Here is a 16868-nt window from a genome sequence, read left to right as displayed (position 1 = left end):
ACAGCAACTAATATTTTTTGTTTTTAACGATTAAATATTTTAAATGTTATCGCAGAATGCTTCATTGTTTATATTCTGATTGGAATATTGACATGCAAAATACCAAATTGTAAAAACAAAATACATGTAAATTTTTGTTGCTCTAGAGCCAACTTCTATGAATTCGCCCATTAAAATGTTGTTGACAGTTGTAATATCTGCACATAAAATTGAAAATCGTGAACAGAAATAGGCTACTGATTTTGAAAAACTTTAACCAATAATTCCAAGGCTTTGGTTACTCTGGTTAAATTTAGAACAAATTATTTGCGACCCAGCGTTATAGTAGCTGGCAACACCAGTACTAGTTGTACTTTTTATTTTGGTGAAAATTGAACAAAGCAACTTGAAGTTTTCCTTTCTACTAAGTTCCCAGTTAGTGCTTGCGCGAGAATATCTACGTATTAATATCACATTTGGAGTATTATTATAACTGATACAAATAAACAAATCGTTTTAAAGCTTGCAATTCTTTACAAGTGCGCATTACAAACTTTATATATTTTCTATTCACGAAAATTTGTGTAAGTAGTTTTGTAACCAACGGAGACAACTATAGAGGCACCGTTGTCCGGAAACAGCTGTTTGTCGAGTATGTTTCTTTGAACGTAGTAGGCGGGGGAACGAGATACTATGATTCTAAGAGCAGTGCAACACTAAAAGAAACTGGTAAAAAATTTCCCAAAACAAAAGCGCGCGAAAGAGGGGAAAATTGCGCGCTAATTACCACTACTCATATAACAAGTTGAGCAAAATTAAATCTATCGTAAAACTTAAAAGAATGTAAACCAAATTTAACAATAATTTGACTGTCAGTTTAATTAATAAATAATCGATTGCAGACAGGTGTGATCATTTAATTTGGAGAATATAAATCTACATTTTACTTACGACTTCAATGAGATCGCGTGCTCACACATACATAAATACATCACATGCACACAGAATACAAAGAGATGTTGTGTGGTATTGAAGAATTTCTTTGAGCGTTTTGGAGGGAAAATGCGTGTCAGTCGAAATTTGAGCGGGATAAAGAATAGACGTATGAGTTGACTGTGCGTTGCAGACCATTGATAAAAAATACGTGCGCTTTGTGAAATTAGAAAAAATAATTACAAGGATAACAAATATTAATACAAAGCATTTAACACCTAATTAATTATATTATAAAATGTCGCAACCTTCGATAGCTTCATATTTTAATACGCGTAAGCGAGTCGCGACAGATGAAGCAGCTACCATAAAAAGTCGGGTAAGTTAGTGGTGGTGAATAAATGTGCATGTGTGTGTTAAATTAAAGTGCCAGGCGATATCCTGTGGCGTCCTGCAGCATTTGACAAACGGACATTTTGTATGTGAAGGCATTTGGTAGTTTTTTAGTTCTAGACTCTTTACACACGTACGCATATGAATGTGTGCGTGATGTAATTTGCAACGCGCTCTTTTAAGGCAAATGTGCTCTTAAATATTACATTAAAAATGTCTGGAAATGAATAAAGGTATAATTTGCATGGCTATTAAGGAAAGTATGCCTTTAATTAAGTGCTGAATTTTCTTACAAAATTATTCAATATATGAATTCATATGAAATAGATTATGAGGCTTTGGCTGTGATTGTGCAAAGCTTGATAGGTAGAAAGTGCTAAGTCGATTTAAGTTATTTTATCAATAGTGCGATTTTTAAAAGAAAACTTTGAATCTAACCGATTTCCCTTATTTTTCATAGCGTTTAACCGACGACAATGCAATAACTTCCCTTCCGCCTGGTCCCAGTGCTACGATAAATGAAAGTGATGGCGACGATATTGCCGCCATTAAGGCTGCTGCCTTGGGCATACGGACGCGATCCGGTCGCACTATCAAGCGTACACTATCCGGCACACAATCATCCACTGAAGTGTTTAAGAAACAGAGTAAACTGGAACAAACTCCGCTGCAACAACAAAAACTTGTGCAGTTCATTAAAAAGGGTCCGATGTCGCCACGTAAGAAACCAACGGCGATTAATGAGATGCAGAAGAAAAATGAACAAACGCCCAGTGCCACCATAGAAACAAAACTTATCAATGCCTTCTCTTCGAAGGACAATGTAACGAATGTGTTACGCGGCCTTAAAACTCCAACTAAGCAAATAATCAAGGGCTCTGGGGAAACACCATTGAAGCATGATGAATTGAAGGGTCTAGTGCGCAAGGAACTCAATTTCGATGAAGTAAAGACCAAATTGTCACGCAGCGCTAAACTGCAGCAATTAAAGGCTTCCCTATCGCGCATACAAGAGCTTGAAAAGACACGCAAGACCCATGAAGATCGCAATCGTCGTTTGCGCGAGGGACAAACCGTATCTCCGCTGAAGCAAACGGTTCCTATTGTGCAGCTTAAAGAATTCGATAAAATTGAATTGGAAGTATTGACTAGGTAAGTGTTGTTCAAAACTGACCAATCCCACCTATTTCCTTCCCCCCATTATATTATATAATATCAATATTGCCCATTTTCCCAAGCTATTTACGCTTCAATATGGCCTACAAACAGTAACCCGGTAAAACGAAAAAGCGTCCATCACACCAGCTATTGAGGTCATATTTTTTATAAATTATTGCATCGCTGTCTACAACTGTCACTGAGCGGTAAAAAATACAGACTTATCGCAAACTGCTTGCATTGCAATTGCCATCAGTCCGATGGTCATTCAGTCAGCTTAGCAGCGCACGTCGATACAATCATACTACGTCATTGTCAAATATTTAGTTTGTAATTTTTTTCGTTCCCTTCCTAGTAGTTATCGCGCTGGGTTTTGCTTACTACTGCAATTGAAAACTACTCAAAAACTGGTCTTGTTTACATTTCCACGGGCAAAACAGCAGCCAACATACCTATAAAGATGTATTGTATTTTTGAATGTTAAATACTTACGAACATTTAGCGCATTTCTCTTCACTCTTATAATTTTCACTTCGTCTATCTAATCCTTCCTCCTTTTTCATATCCCTATCCTTATCTTATTGTACATTCAAAGGCTGGTTTATTTGTTTTCGTTTGGCTCGTAACTTATCGTTTTTCAGGGGTGGTTTTGTAACGGCCGTTTTTGATTTCTTGTTGCGAGAAATTCTTTCTTAGTACGGCAGGTAGTTGAGAAATGCATACTCATGCCAAGGCATGTACATGGATATGCCTTTTTGATTTGATGTGTAACTCCTGCTGTAAAAAAACGAATGTTTCTTAATGCCATATACACATATATGTATATAATTAACGCATACACCCTTTTTGGGTGTTTGACCGAGCTCCTCCTCTTATTTGTGGCGTGCGTCTGGGTGTTCCACTCCACAAAATGTAGGACAATGAAACGTGTCACATACGGAAGTAGCTCCAGAACTCTAGCTAGGAAGCGGGGATTTCTATCTTCATTGGATGGGAGTAGAACACAAATACACTTACTGTCATAAGTCCAGGCTCCTCCTTTTTTGGGTATTTGAAAAAGTAGCATGAAAAAGGTTTTTAAGATTTTGCAATAATAAGTAATTACAATAATACATTTTTATTATTTTTAACTAAATTAACGACATTAAATTTATTAAAAAAAGAAAATTTATATAAAAGAAAATTTATTAAAAAAGGAAATTTAATAAAAAAAGAAAATTTATTAAAAAAAGAAAATTTATTAAAAAAAGAAAATTTATTAAAAAAAGAAAATTTATTAAAAAAAAGAAAATTTATTAAAAATAGAAAATTTATTAAAAAAGAAAATTTATTAAAAAAGAAAATTTATTAAAAAAAGAAAATTTATTAAAAAAAGAAAATTTATTAAAAAAAGAAAATTTATTCAAAAAGGCATAACTTATTTTAGATCACACCATATAACAAATAAATAATAAATTTTTTTCGAAACTTAAAAATGAAAAACACCAAAAGTCTGCATTCATTTAAAAAAATTTTAAATATTCAGATGCACCTGAGCACTTAGTCTTTATATACCGAAAGTAGGTATTTTTAATACCCAACGTTGTGCACCCTGACTTTTTGTGGATGTAAAATCCCGCCAAACACCTGTTAAATATCAAAAAAAAAAAAAAAAAAAAAAAAAAAAAAAAAAAAAAAAAAAAAAAAAAAATCAGAAACTTAAAAATATGTACGTTTTTAGTAGCCAATGACGTTTCAACAATTCGGAGGCTTAACCAAACCGCCCCTGCCAAATTACCGTTCTAGTAGCGTTGGATCTGTCGAAGGCTTTCGACTCAGTCAGCCATTCCACGCGAACTACTTCTGTGGTTGGTAATCTTCTGTCAATTTTCGACACCACAGCTCAAAACAGAAGAGGAGTCTTGCAGAGTGGCCAATGTAACGCAGAGTGGTGTCCTTTCACCCCTTGCTTTTCAACTCTTATATGTACATATATCGAAGCTTAGCCAACCACCAGAGGAAGCTTTACGACTCTCTTGTGCGGACGATTGTTTGATAATGGCGTTATGCAATGACATTGATGACTTCTGTTCCAAAGTGAACGTTTATTTCGCCAGCGATTCTCAGTTTTTCACTGCGAGGAATCTCCAGCTTTCCTGTTAATATCCAGTTAAAGGTGAAAGTCGATGACATATCAATACCACCGACCGTTAACAATCCTAACATTTTGGGTGTCACCTTCTACAGTTTGTTCTTGTTGTTGTTGTAGCAGTGAAAACATTCCTCATACATGTACCGGTAATGCTGCTGGAGTGACAGTCCTTTGCCGGATATATAGTAAATCTGGGTCGTTTCGGTAACGTAGAACCGACTGTCAGGGGGAACGTACAGTTTGCTCTCCTTTTCGGCGCATACAACAGCAATTGCCACTAAGGCCTAAAACCACAGGCTCTCAACCACTAAGGTCCTCAAATCGCTAGCGGGTAGCATTTGGGACAAATACAAAGAAATGTTGCTGGCGACATTTAAAGCAATTGGTTGGACGGTTCTAAATTACGATGCATCCGTCTGGTCGCCCGACACTAGTGGTTCGCAGTGGATAAAGCTTCAGCCCTGCCCTGCCACAATACTTCTATCAGGATAGCTACGAGCTTCTATACTCCCGTTTAAGGAGCACAGTAAGATGTTCAGCAAGCAATTTCTGATGGGTTTTTACCGTAGGATCATCCTGGCAGGCACCTGCTATATCCTGAGCAACAGAAAGACATTACCCTTTCCACGACAGTCGGTTCTACGTTACCGAAACGACCCGGATTTATGTACCATATATCCGGCCAAGGACTGTCACTCCAGCAGCATTCACCGTATGTAAGTACGGGGAATGTTTATGCTGCTACAACAACAACAACAACAACAACCACCCTTTCCTAAAATCCCGATATCTTTCAAAATTACTGAAAATGTGGGTTTAACACCTCTACAGTTCGTACATAGTGCAACGCTTTAAAAATAGAGTAGTTGACAAAGGTCGTGAGGCCCAAGAACAAATTTTTACAGAAGCTGACAAAAGATGGATATTGAGGGAAATCAAGAAAGCTCCAAGCATAAGTGCTCCACCTTTGACAAAATAAGTTCAGCTGAGGAAAAGAAGCGAAAGTCTTGTAACACGGAAACTAGAAGGAGAATTCTCCGTAATGTTGATTTTCATGCGAGAACAGCTGGAAACAAACCATTTTTCAGTATAAAGCGAAGTAAATATTATATAAAGTCCAGAGTGCAGTTTGCTAAAAGTCAGTCATGCCATAGATTTCTTAGGCTGTATTATATTTTAGAGATGCTATAAATAATGCGGTACGAGAAGGCTAAATTAAGTTAATTTTGAAGCCAACTTAATAACCACAGATTGAGATTTCATAACTGTCGATCCATCGCTATCTGCTCACTTAGCTCGACCGATTCTTATGATATGGTCAAGATCTGAGTTTAAGCAGAAGTTATTCATTTTCAAAAATAATTTTTCGGTCATGCCCATTGAATTTGGGTATAGTAAAACGCAAGTTCAAAGCGACTAAAGAATAGCATTGATTTAAAAAAAAGTTTGGTAAGCTGTTACAACAGCAACTTAACACAAGTTTTGTTATCTTGTGTTTTCCTCGTTTTCGTAATTTTTTACCGAATTGCAGTATTTATATTCATTTCCATAGACGTACAATAGTCTGCAAAGTTACCTTCTTCATTTTCGTGCATGTGTGTGGTCGTACGTATGTGTATGTATGATTACCTGTGACTCAGCTTTTAGCGCAAAATTTTAAAAATTCCCGAATTGGATTCCAAATTACTGAGGTGTGCTTTAACTTTGACCTCCCTAGAGAATTATAAAGTATTTACTTAGTATCAGAATTTTTAAAGTCTAGCGCTTAACGTTGCAGACAGCCGAATAATGAGGCACGCATTTAACGTCGGCAATTTGCGATTGCATTTGAGTCGTTGCAACGTATCTTAGGTCGTAGTATTATCGGTAGTCCTCGTATAGACTTATATACATATGTGCTTATATATTTATATGTATGAGGCTAGTCCCGCTTGCAACAGCTGAAAAAATGTGCAAATTTTAAGTAAAATGAAATCCACAAAAATTGTAACTTATTTTTATAAGTCGAAAAGCCTGGTAGGGATATGTAATATATTGCCACCTGAAATTTACTAACAAAAAATCCAAATTTCACTTTTTGATAGAGATTTTAAAATTTTTTAAGATGTAATTCGGCTTTGGAAATACTTTTAACTTTTATAACATTTTTAGCTTAACCTGTAAAAAAAATTGCTGGTTATGGCCATGATTCAATTATTAAAGGTTTGCTCACTTATGACATTAGAATTCTGACACTCCCTTACAAAATGTCGCATTTAAAAAGGATGAAGAAAATGGAAATATTAATAACTTTTTGCTTAAAATGGTAGCAAAATAGTCCTTTTTTAGTTAAATTATATAGTATAAAAGGAAATTGCTAAGTATGATATTAAAAAAAATGGTTGTGAATTAATTTTTAAATTCAAAACTGATCACGAAATATCGAACTATTATGTTACCTAAGTATGACCTTGAATTCTTTCATAGAAGAAGCGAATTCAGCATGAATTTGGTTGACTAAAAACAAACTCTGAACATACTCACGGCGCTTTACTTTACCAAGCCTTGCCCACGTAAGTTTGGAGTTTTGACCTCCCAGTCAAGAATATTCTTACATTCATAAATACTTAACAAACTACCTGCACCTATTTAAACTAATTATTATTATATCGACGGCAGCTGCCGTAGTCGAATAGCTTGCTGCGTCACTACCATTTGGAAGTGCAAGGATTCAAAGCCCCGGGAATGAAACACCAAACGATAGGAAATGTTGTTTGTAATACCGGTCGCTCTTCGGCGGGCAATGGCAAACCTCCGAGTGAATTTCTACCATAAAAAAGCTCCTCATAAAAATCGTCTGCCATCCGGAATCTGTGATTAATTATATATTGCTAAATGAGCTCTTGTTGGTAACTCATGTATTTTTAAAGTAAACTAGTAAGTACTTTCCCAACCTATATTTGAAAGACATCGGGCTTCAATTGTCAAAACGTCCATCTTTCACGTTCATTGCCCCAAAAATATGCGCTATCATATCCTGATTTCAGCTGTATGTCAGGATGTTTTCCATATCGTTTTAGTTATGGAAATACCGAGCAAGTTCTTGTGCTTAAAAACCCTTTTCAAAGCAAAATTTTTTTACTACAAATTTTATTTTTCTTTCACTTTTGATAAAAAATTCTAGAGTTATAGCAACCCATTGTCTTGCTAAGGGAGCCGATTTGTCAAGAGGAAATGAGAAAGCTGCTTACTGAGCAAACCTTTTATTATTGAATCATGGTTATGGCTAAGCATTTCTGGTGACTGTTTATGCCTATATGTACATAGACCTTAATGTTATTTTTGCTAATTTCCCTATTCATTGAGGCGTAAATTAGCATTGAAATGTCACATCTTTGCCTACTAGATTTAAATACAAGAATATGTAAAAACCAATTTTAATGATTGCAATATCAATCAACAAGAACAACAACCAATTCTAATATATGTAATCCTTTTCGTTCTCTTGCAGCCCCGCAAAGACATTTAAGACACCCACTAAAATACCGCCACCCACACCAGACAAAAATGAACTTATGTCACCACGTCACACAGATGTTTCGAAGCGTCTTCTCTTCAGCCCGGCCAAAAGGGGCTCTCCTTCCAAACTGGTGGTGCCACCTGCGTATCAACGTTTTATGAGCCTTGCCGAATCAAGTAAAGCTGGTCAACTGCTATTGCCTTTTAAATATCGTCATCTTATTGAGATTTTCAAGGGTGTGGACTCCGTTTGCGCCATGTTCCATAATCGCAAGGAGTGCATAACATTCAAAAAATTGAAACCCGCTGTTCAACGGATGATACGGAAGAATTTCACTGAAACACATTTGGCACAAATTAAAAGTGTGTATCCTGATGCATTCATATTTTCACAAATGAAAATGCGCAACTATGGCTCCACTTCGAAGGCAGACTATTTCCAATTGGTCATTTGTCCCAATGTCGAAGGCACCGCAGTGGATAAAGTAAAACCTTATAATATTGAGGAAGATGTTGCCGATAATATATTGAACGCTGCTCAAACGTGTACCATGAATCCTCAAGTGATGACCGAGCGTTTACAACGCTTTACAAACACTTTACTGCAACGCGTTCTAGATGAGCATGGAAAGTTTTTGCTTACACTCGATCCACCAATTAACATTCCAAAGTCGAAAGTGACGCGTTGGCATCCAGATTTCGATTTGGAGAATTGTTCAGAGATTGAATGCGCTCACCTACCGCAGCCACCGAATGTGGAAAAATACTCTTCGGCACGCGATATATTGTCTACAGCGCGTAATCTTTTTAATTGTGCCACGCCAATGGAGCGTGCATTAGAACGCTACGAAGCCAAGTTGAAAGCAACACGCGTAGCAGAAGAGAAGGCAAATAATGAAACCAAAATTGCGTCAGTGCCTATGGAAAAAGTGGAAATCGGCAGTAAAGATGTGGTCTCAACACCAGTTAAAAGTGTCACTTCATCCACAGTGACAACTGTCGCATCAGCATTGCCAGAAACTCCAGTGACAACTGCAACTGCCGCTTCCGCAAACACAACTGGCACTAGTGACGCTATGTCTAATTTATTGAAAGGTGTGCCAAAATCTTTGTTGGAAAAAATACGCGCTAAGCAAGCAGCAAAGGCGCTAGACGCTATGACAAGGCGGCCATCACAGGACCAAGAAGCCACTATGTATTCACGTCTGCCCGAGTTAGCACGTCATTTGCGAAACGTTTTCATTACCGAACGCAAGGGCGTGCTTATGTTGGATATTGTGATCAAAAAGATACAGAATAGTTACCGGGCATGTCTGACGGCACAGGAAATTGAATCGCACTTGAAACTTATGGCTAAAGAGGTACCAGCTTGGGTATCCTTCCATGAGGTGCGCAAGTCAATGTACCTTAAAATAGTACGTGAAATGGAATTGAAAAAAGTGATTGCTCAGTTGGAAAAAGTAGCAAATGGAAAGAGCAAATAAGTTACCAAGGCGAATCTATTAAAGGTGGTGTTGGTAAATCAGCTGATTTGTTTTTTTTCTTTCGCTGTGTCCGTGTGGCTGTCAACACAGAATGAAACAAGACGAATTAATTTGTTGATTTCAACTTCGCCAATACTTTGCCGTGACAATCAAACGTACAAAACATTGTTGGTCTAGTGCCACCACCTTTAATAAATGCGCCTTGTAATTTACAGTGAAACTATCTAATTTTTTGAAACGCGTAGGTTTATAATTTTTGAGTTTATGAATCTAGTTGGACAAAAGTCGTTAAGCAAATATTATTTTGTTATGAATATTTTTAAAAGGTTTTTGCTAGTTTATTTTAAGTAAAAAAAGTGGCCTACATTTGAATGCCACAAATAATACCCGCCAATTTCGTTTACGGACAAAACTTCGTCAATGTTTATTAAAGTTTAGATTGAATTGAAGGTTTTTTTTGGCGAGACTCGCCTATATATCTTTGTCACACAATTAATCTTAAGAAATAATGTTCAGTAGGTAATGCTTATGATTATGCCGTTTTTTATAATATGTGTCTAGTGGACTGGCCTTAGAGTTATCGATGCAACATTTTGCTTTTTGTATTTAAGACGTGGCGTGCTTTTGATTTGTGCATTTTATCTGAAATTATATAAGTTAGACATTACGATATATTTATTTTCGGCTATTATCGGAAAATAACTTAAGGAGCAGTTAGGCGACATGACTCGGGGCAACAAACCGGCTTTCCATTCTATCTGCTCCGTTCTTAATTCCTAGAGTTATAAGTACTACTACCACACTCTTGACTATTTTGTCCGGAATTTACACAATTTTCTGTACTAAAAACAAAAAACAAAAAAAAAATATTACAAATATTAATAAAAATATACTTTATATAAAATTTGAGTAATAAAGAAAAATATTTTGTTTGTCCGAATTACTTAGCTTAAGCTCTTTGTTTTCTGTATGTTGTACAAATGTACTGTTAAAAGTGAAAATTTTTAAATTTGCATTCATTGAAAATATGCCATTAGTCAAGTGAGATTTTTGTTATTTAGTATTTTTATTAATGATTTCCTCGTATTGATATATAAAATATAATATTTAAGAAGCATTACACTTAAGGTGACACTGTATTAGTTAATTAGTTTGTATGTCCATTTTGGACAATGTAATTGCAATTTCCTCAGAGAACTATAACATTCATTCAATCACGCATCACTTCACTTAATATTCATTTAATTTAAATGACCAGTAACTCTTGTTTAAAATATTCGCATTCACCGTTTATAAATATGATATATAATATTTAATGGAAAGCAAATAAAAATTATTGACAAATGGCTTTGGTTTTAATATTTGTACAGTAGAAGCCCGATAAGTGCAATACCGATAACTGCAATTTCGCGGAAAGTACAATTCGATTTTGAGTCCATAGAAAACTCGAAAAGAGCAATAAAAAATTGCAATTTTCAGGAGCAAAAGAATTCTTGTTCGAAGAAATTTTTTACTTAATACGGCAATGTATTTGCGTTCATCACGCGCGAAGACACAGCTTTTAGCTATGCACAGTTATGGTTCTCGGAATTATTGCGACCAAAAACACTGTTCTCACGCTTTGTGATTTTTGGTTCTTACAAATAACTAAAATTGTAGCGCTGATATCATAAAATATGGCATCGAATCGTTTGTGACATTCAACACGCGTTAGTTTCAAGCTGGTTCTTGAGAGTAAAACAATCGTTCGGAGTTTGAATCATTTTTTTTTTGCTTTCATCAAATAAAATCATGGGAAAAGTGAAAAAGAATCTACATTTTCTTACATTGAAAGAAAGAGATGAGATTCTCCAAAAAATTGAAAAAGGCGTTAAACAACGATATCTTGCATTCGAATACAAAGTTGATTGCGCAACGATTTGCCGAATAAAAAAAACAATCCCGTTCATTAAAAGAAAATGCATGCAATTCATTTTCACTTGGAAATAATCGGAAAACTTTGCGGTTTGGCAATCTTCCAGAGCTCGAGAAGCGTTTGTACCAGTTTTTCATGAATCACCGGCGACGAAATGCTCCTGTTTCTAGCTTGATATTGAAAAGCAAAGCATTAAAAATATTTGATGAAATAAAAAGGGATGGAGAACAATTCAATGCAAGTGATGGATGGTTTTCGCGATTCAAGAAACGCTTCGGACTTCGCTATTTGACTGTGACTGGTGAATCATTATCTTGTGATCCAGAAGCCATTGAGCCATTTAAGGAAAAATTGACGGCGAAAATCGCTGAAAAAGGATATGTAACATCACAAATATATAATGCTGATGAAACGGGGCTCTTTTGGAAACTTTTGCTAAATAAAACCTACGTTTCGAAAGATGAAAAGAGTGCTCTAGGCAACAAAGTTTCAAAAGATCGAATCAGTGTTCTTTTGTGTGCAAATGGTGATGGCAGCCACAAAATAAAACCATTAACGATCGGCAAATCTATGAATCCGCGTTGTTTTAAAAATTTTCGTCTACCGGTGAATTATGCTAGCAACAAGACTGCTTGGATGACGCGGGATATTTTCAAAAAGTGGTTCTTTGATAATTTTGTCGAATAAGTGAAAAAATTCGCCAAAGAAAATGATGTTCCGCCCAAAGCATTACTCTTGCTGGATCAAGCCCCATCTCATCCGCCCGAAGAAGAATTAGTTTGTAGTGAGATCGAAGTGATGTATTTTCCGGCCAATTGCACAGCGATTTTACAGCCAATGGATCAAGGTGTTATTAACTTGACAAAAATTGAATACAAAACATTGCTAATGGAAACCATAATTAGTGCAAAAGATTCTTTATTACATGAACTATTGAAGAAAATTGATTTGAAAACCGCCGTGATCATGTTGAGCCAAGCATGGGGGAAATTGCTCCCTGAAACGATCGCTAAATGATGGAAAAGCGTATTGGGTACAAGCCCAACAGTTGACGCGATTATTGAATCTAATCCAGACGATATGCCATTAGATATCGAAATTGACGACCCCCTTCTTGTTGGAGGATTACAACGGTTAAATGAGATGGTCGAAAACTATGTGGGTGAAGCAGACACAGATGAAATCCGCAATTGGGTTTTGGAATTAGGAATAGATGAAGGTGATAGTGAAGTCAATGAACCCGAAGATACTACTCAAGAAGAAACAACCAAAAAAGTCCAGCATGAATCGATTTTTGGCTGTGTCAATACAATTTTGAAATGAGGTGAACAGAACGATGTACTGTCATTCAATCAGATCGCTTGTTTGCATGATATCCGATCAAAAGCACTTGAAAAGTGTTACGAGAAAACGCAAAATAACAAAGTTTTTCCAAAAAAAATAATTGAGTTTTGGAAAACACACTCATATGTCCTTCCGCATTGATCTCTTTGTATTAATTTCAATAAATATGTGTTCATTTTTCTTGAATATCGACCTTTTGAGCTCATTAATTGCATTGAATAGAGTTAAAATATTTTTACCTAGGTATTCCTCGATCCACAGGAGAAATTCGCAAAAATGCAATTTTTCGCTAAGTGCAATCATTGCTGAAATTTTCCAATTGTACTTATCGGGCTTCTACTGTATTTAGATCTGATTATCATTGGGCTGGGGATATTACAATAAGAATTGTTTCAATAGCGTTGTTGTTGTAGTATCATAAACATTCCCAATACGTGGAAGTGACGATCCTCGGTCGGATATAAATCCGGGTCGTTTCGGTAACGTAGAACCGACTGTCATGGGAACGGCAGACACAGAGTTTCGATAGCATTGTTAGTTTTGCTGTCATTCACCATACTTTTTTCTGGAATGGTGCTGCCGTTACAGTCCTTCGCTAGATATAAATGTGGGTCGTTCCGAATAGAATTGACTGTCGTGGGAACGTTTCGGTAGCGTATTTCTCATAGCTAGTAGCTAAATTTCGGCTAGTGGTATAAGAACTACACTTACGGTCAAAAATAAAGTCAATTTGAGACTCACCAATTGAAGTAATATTTTTAGTACATAAATTAGGTCCATTTATATTTGACTGCTTTTAGGTAGTTAGAAATGTCTTCTTGCGACAAGTAGTAATCGGTTTTAAGTCCGTTCATTCAATAACAAAAAAAATCTATGCATTTTATGGTGATCACATGCACAGGCTCATCTAAGTCCAGTGGCTAAAGTCGGTATTTATATTAAAAAAGAGATTTGTTTATGCTTGTTTTAGTAGTGAAAAAATTGGACCCTATTTTTGCATTCTCTTTTTTTATTTTTTTACATTTTCTTAAAGCATAATATCTTAAAAATATTGTTAGAAAATTTGAAGTGAATCCGATAAATACTTTTCGAGTTATTCAACAATTAACAAAGGGCGCTCCGGAGCAGAATGCGTTTTTCTCAAAACTATGATTTTTGAACTGGTGATCACTGTAACTTAAAAACCGCTTGGCTGATTTCAATAAAATGTATACTACTTTATACTAAAAACATAAAAAACTCGTGCATGATCGAAGGATTTTTTTTTAAATTTCGATTTTTTTTAAACAATTATCTGTTTTTTTCTTGAAAATCTGAAAAAATATTTCCTGAGGCCGCCATATTGTTAATGTTGAAAAAAATAAGCTTCGATCAGGCACAAGATAATCTATTAATAAAACTAATTTCTCTTGTCCGATTGATTTTCGATGAATCTCCAAGGGCTTGTGATGATCACCGCAAAGGACTTCTGGAGAAACGGACTCCATACAAACGGCGATACTCTTTACAATTATTATTATTTTTTTTTTTCAAATTTTCCTAAAGTCAAGTCGAAATATGTTTTTATTTTCGTAAAAAAAAGCAATTGACTAGCAAAAAAAAAAATTATTAAGTCATAATTTTTTCGGTCCTACCTGACTACCCCTAACCCCTTAAGAAAAAAAAACGTATTAAGGTGTTTTAATAGCGGACATGACATCCTTGCACTTTTATGACACATTCCACTCGAGACGCCATGTCATGCCTTTGCACAGTTTTTTAATCATGATTGATGAAATGTATTATACCAATTAGCTTCGATTACTTTCTTTAACAGTTTGATATTAGTGGGCATCTGCTGGCGTATCTTTCTTCTTAAAATAGACCACACATTTTCAATGAGATTAAGGTCCGGACTATTTCCTGGCCATGCCATTCATTCCATTCCCAAAAGAGATTAATTTACCTATGAAGAGACTACTGTTATAGTAACGTCATTTCGTTAGAAGAAATTGGTTTAAATTTCTAATTTCTATGATATGCTTACCCACTTCGATTGATGGAAAGGTGAATTATCGTCCTGAAATATAATATTTCCTTCGTGCTTTGGCAACTGCTCAATTTTTGGAAAAATGCCTTGTTTAATGATTTCAATACGCGCAAAAGAGTTTATATTTCCTCCAAGAAACAAAAATCGTCCAACACCGTAGGTTATTATTGCCTTAAGCTGAATTTTTCACAATACTCTGAACGCAGTTATGGCTACATCTTTCATTTGTCTGCGACGCACTACGCTTCTTGCATCTGAAGTAAATAGATTTATTTTACACTCATCTGAAAATATGACTCGTACCCAGTCGTTATGTGTCCATTTTCGCCTTTTCTGAAACCAGTTTAAGCGGGCGGACCGCGTTTTTGCTGTCAGAAGGGTTGCGGTTTTTGTAGCAGTAACATTCCATTCCAGAAGGCTCTTTTTAGCGGGTCTGTGTCTCATTAAATTTGCTTCTCTCGACGCTGCACAGTCGAGGGGCTGATTTCCATGTTATTTCTATGCTTTAACTTTGTAGGAATGTCTGCTGCAGTTCTGAATCGATTGCGCAGAGCTATCTTGGCCAGTTGTCTCTCGTGGACGCCCACTTTTAAAACGGTGTGACAAACTCTCCGTTTCCGAATATTTCACCCAGAATCTTCTTGCGGACGTTTCATTGCGTTGCCCTATAAGCGAAATTTGGACATTTCATAGGTTTTGCCGCTTACAGACAATTATATATGTAAATTTTTTGCCTCTCGGATAAAACCATTGTTTTCTTAGACTCCCTTGTTTTCACACCAACTACGGGACATTTATTATACTCATCGGCACCAAATAAAGTCAGATTAAGGCAACACTATTGTGAAAATGAAATGGTATCCGTTACGCATTTGAAATGACAGGTAAAGCACCGTAACAGGAAAAAAAATTACCGCGATCGTTTTTTTTTTTGCCTTAAGTGTATATGGGCCTTTGAAAAATTCGCAATACGTCGACCCGTAAACCCGACGATTGGCGTTTAGAATCTTTTTCACATTAGGCGATTCCATTTTGCTGGAACGATCAGGATTTAATTCCCGGCCGTATCTCTCAAAATTTAATGGGGGATTTTTATACTGTTATGGTGCTCACACACACCAACGTAAACGTACGCCCGTATCAGCTGACACGATGAAAGAACCATCTACGATACTATGGAACGGTGGTGAGAATTCATTTACATACGGGGGGCTCTCATTAGTTTAATCGTGTCAGCTGATACGGGCGTACGTTTACATTGGGGAGTGTGAGCACCATTACAATAAATTGAGTTATCGAAAATAGAACGCGAAGCATTCAAAGAAACATCAAAGTTTCCAGTACACCTAAGTGTTTTTCTAGGAAAATTACTAAAGAACATGGAAAAAAGTATGTAAAATTTCTTTTTAAAAATTTAGAACTTAAAAATTCTAAAAGGGTCAGTTAAAATATTTCCAGCATAACTAAACAATTTCACTCCAAAATGAAATCTTACTTCGCGCTGTAAATTTCTTATATCGTGCCAGTTTTTTGAGTATGTCAACGCGTTGAGGTAATTTTTAAAAATTATAATCTAAACTTTAAAATATTTGTTGTTGTGTGTTATGTTTGGGTACAAGAAAAATGCTATAACCGTCATCTGGCAAGGTTCCTGCTTTCCCGACGTCAAACTTGTTTTCGCGCTTCCGCTTAACGAAATCAAAAAAATGCCTGCTTCAACTACATTTATATTTTAATTTTTATAAAAAAAATAAATTTTAATTTTTATTGGAAAAATAAATTTTAATTTTTTAAAAAGAACATTTTCCAGAGCAGTTTCCAGTACAGCTAAATGTTTTTCTAGGAAAATTATTAAGAAACTTGAGAAAAAGGATGTTTAAATTCAAGGTGTAATTAATTTTTTAAAAGGCAATCAGTTAAAATATAAAGCATAAAATAACAGCTTCTTCAAAATGATGTCTTACTTCATGTCTTCAATTTCTTATATATTGCACATTTTTTGAG

General features: G+C 35.7%; 1 protein-coding gene across 3 annotated transcripts; it reads left to right on the top strand.

Annotated features, from left to right (window-relative positions):
• The first annotated feature begins 381 nt into the window (after positions 1-381).
• Positions 382-10895, top strand: LOC129244674 (DNA replication factor Cdt1). Of its 3 annotated transcripts, none has more exons than XM_054882446.1 (4): positions 382-563; positions 882-1291; positions 1766-2457; positions 8085-10895. In XM_054882446.1, the coding sequence occupies exons 2-4, from the start codon at positions 1211-1213 to the stop codon at positions 9574-9576; spliced, it is 2265 nt and encodes a 754-aa protein (XP_054738421.1). In that variant the 5' UTR covers positions 382-563; positions 882-1210; the 3' UTR covers positions 9577-10895. The 3 variants fall into 3 exon arrangements, with proteins under 3 accessions (XP_054738421.1, XP_054738420.1, XP_054738418.1); XM_054882445.1 differs by having other exon boundaries at positions 382-822; XM_054882443.1 differs by having other exon boundaries at positions 382-1291.
• Positions 10896-16868: the final 5973 nt, after the last annotated feature.

Source organism: Anastrepha obliqua, chromosome 4, assembly GCF_027943255.1.
Source record: "Anastrepha obliqua isolate idAnaObli1 chromosome 4, idAnaObli1_1.0, whole genome shotgun sequence".
NCBI lineage: Eukaryota > Metazoa > Arthropoda > Insecta > Diptera > Tephritidae > Anastrepha > Anastrepha obliqua.
Note: the sequence above shows the minus strand (reverse complement) of the source record. Positions and strands in the feature narration are given on the sequence as shown.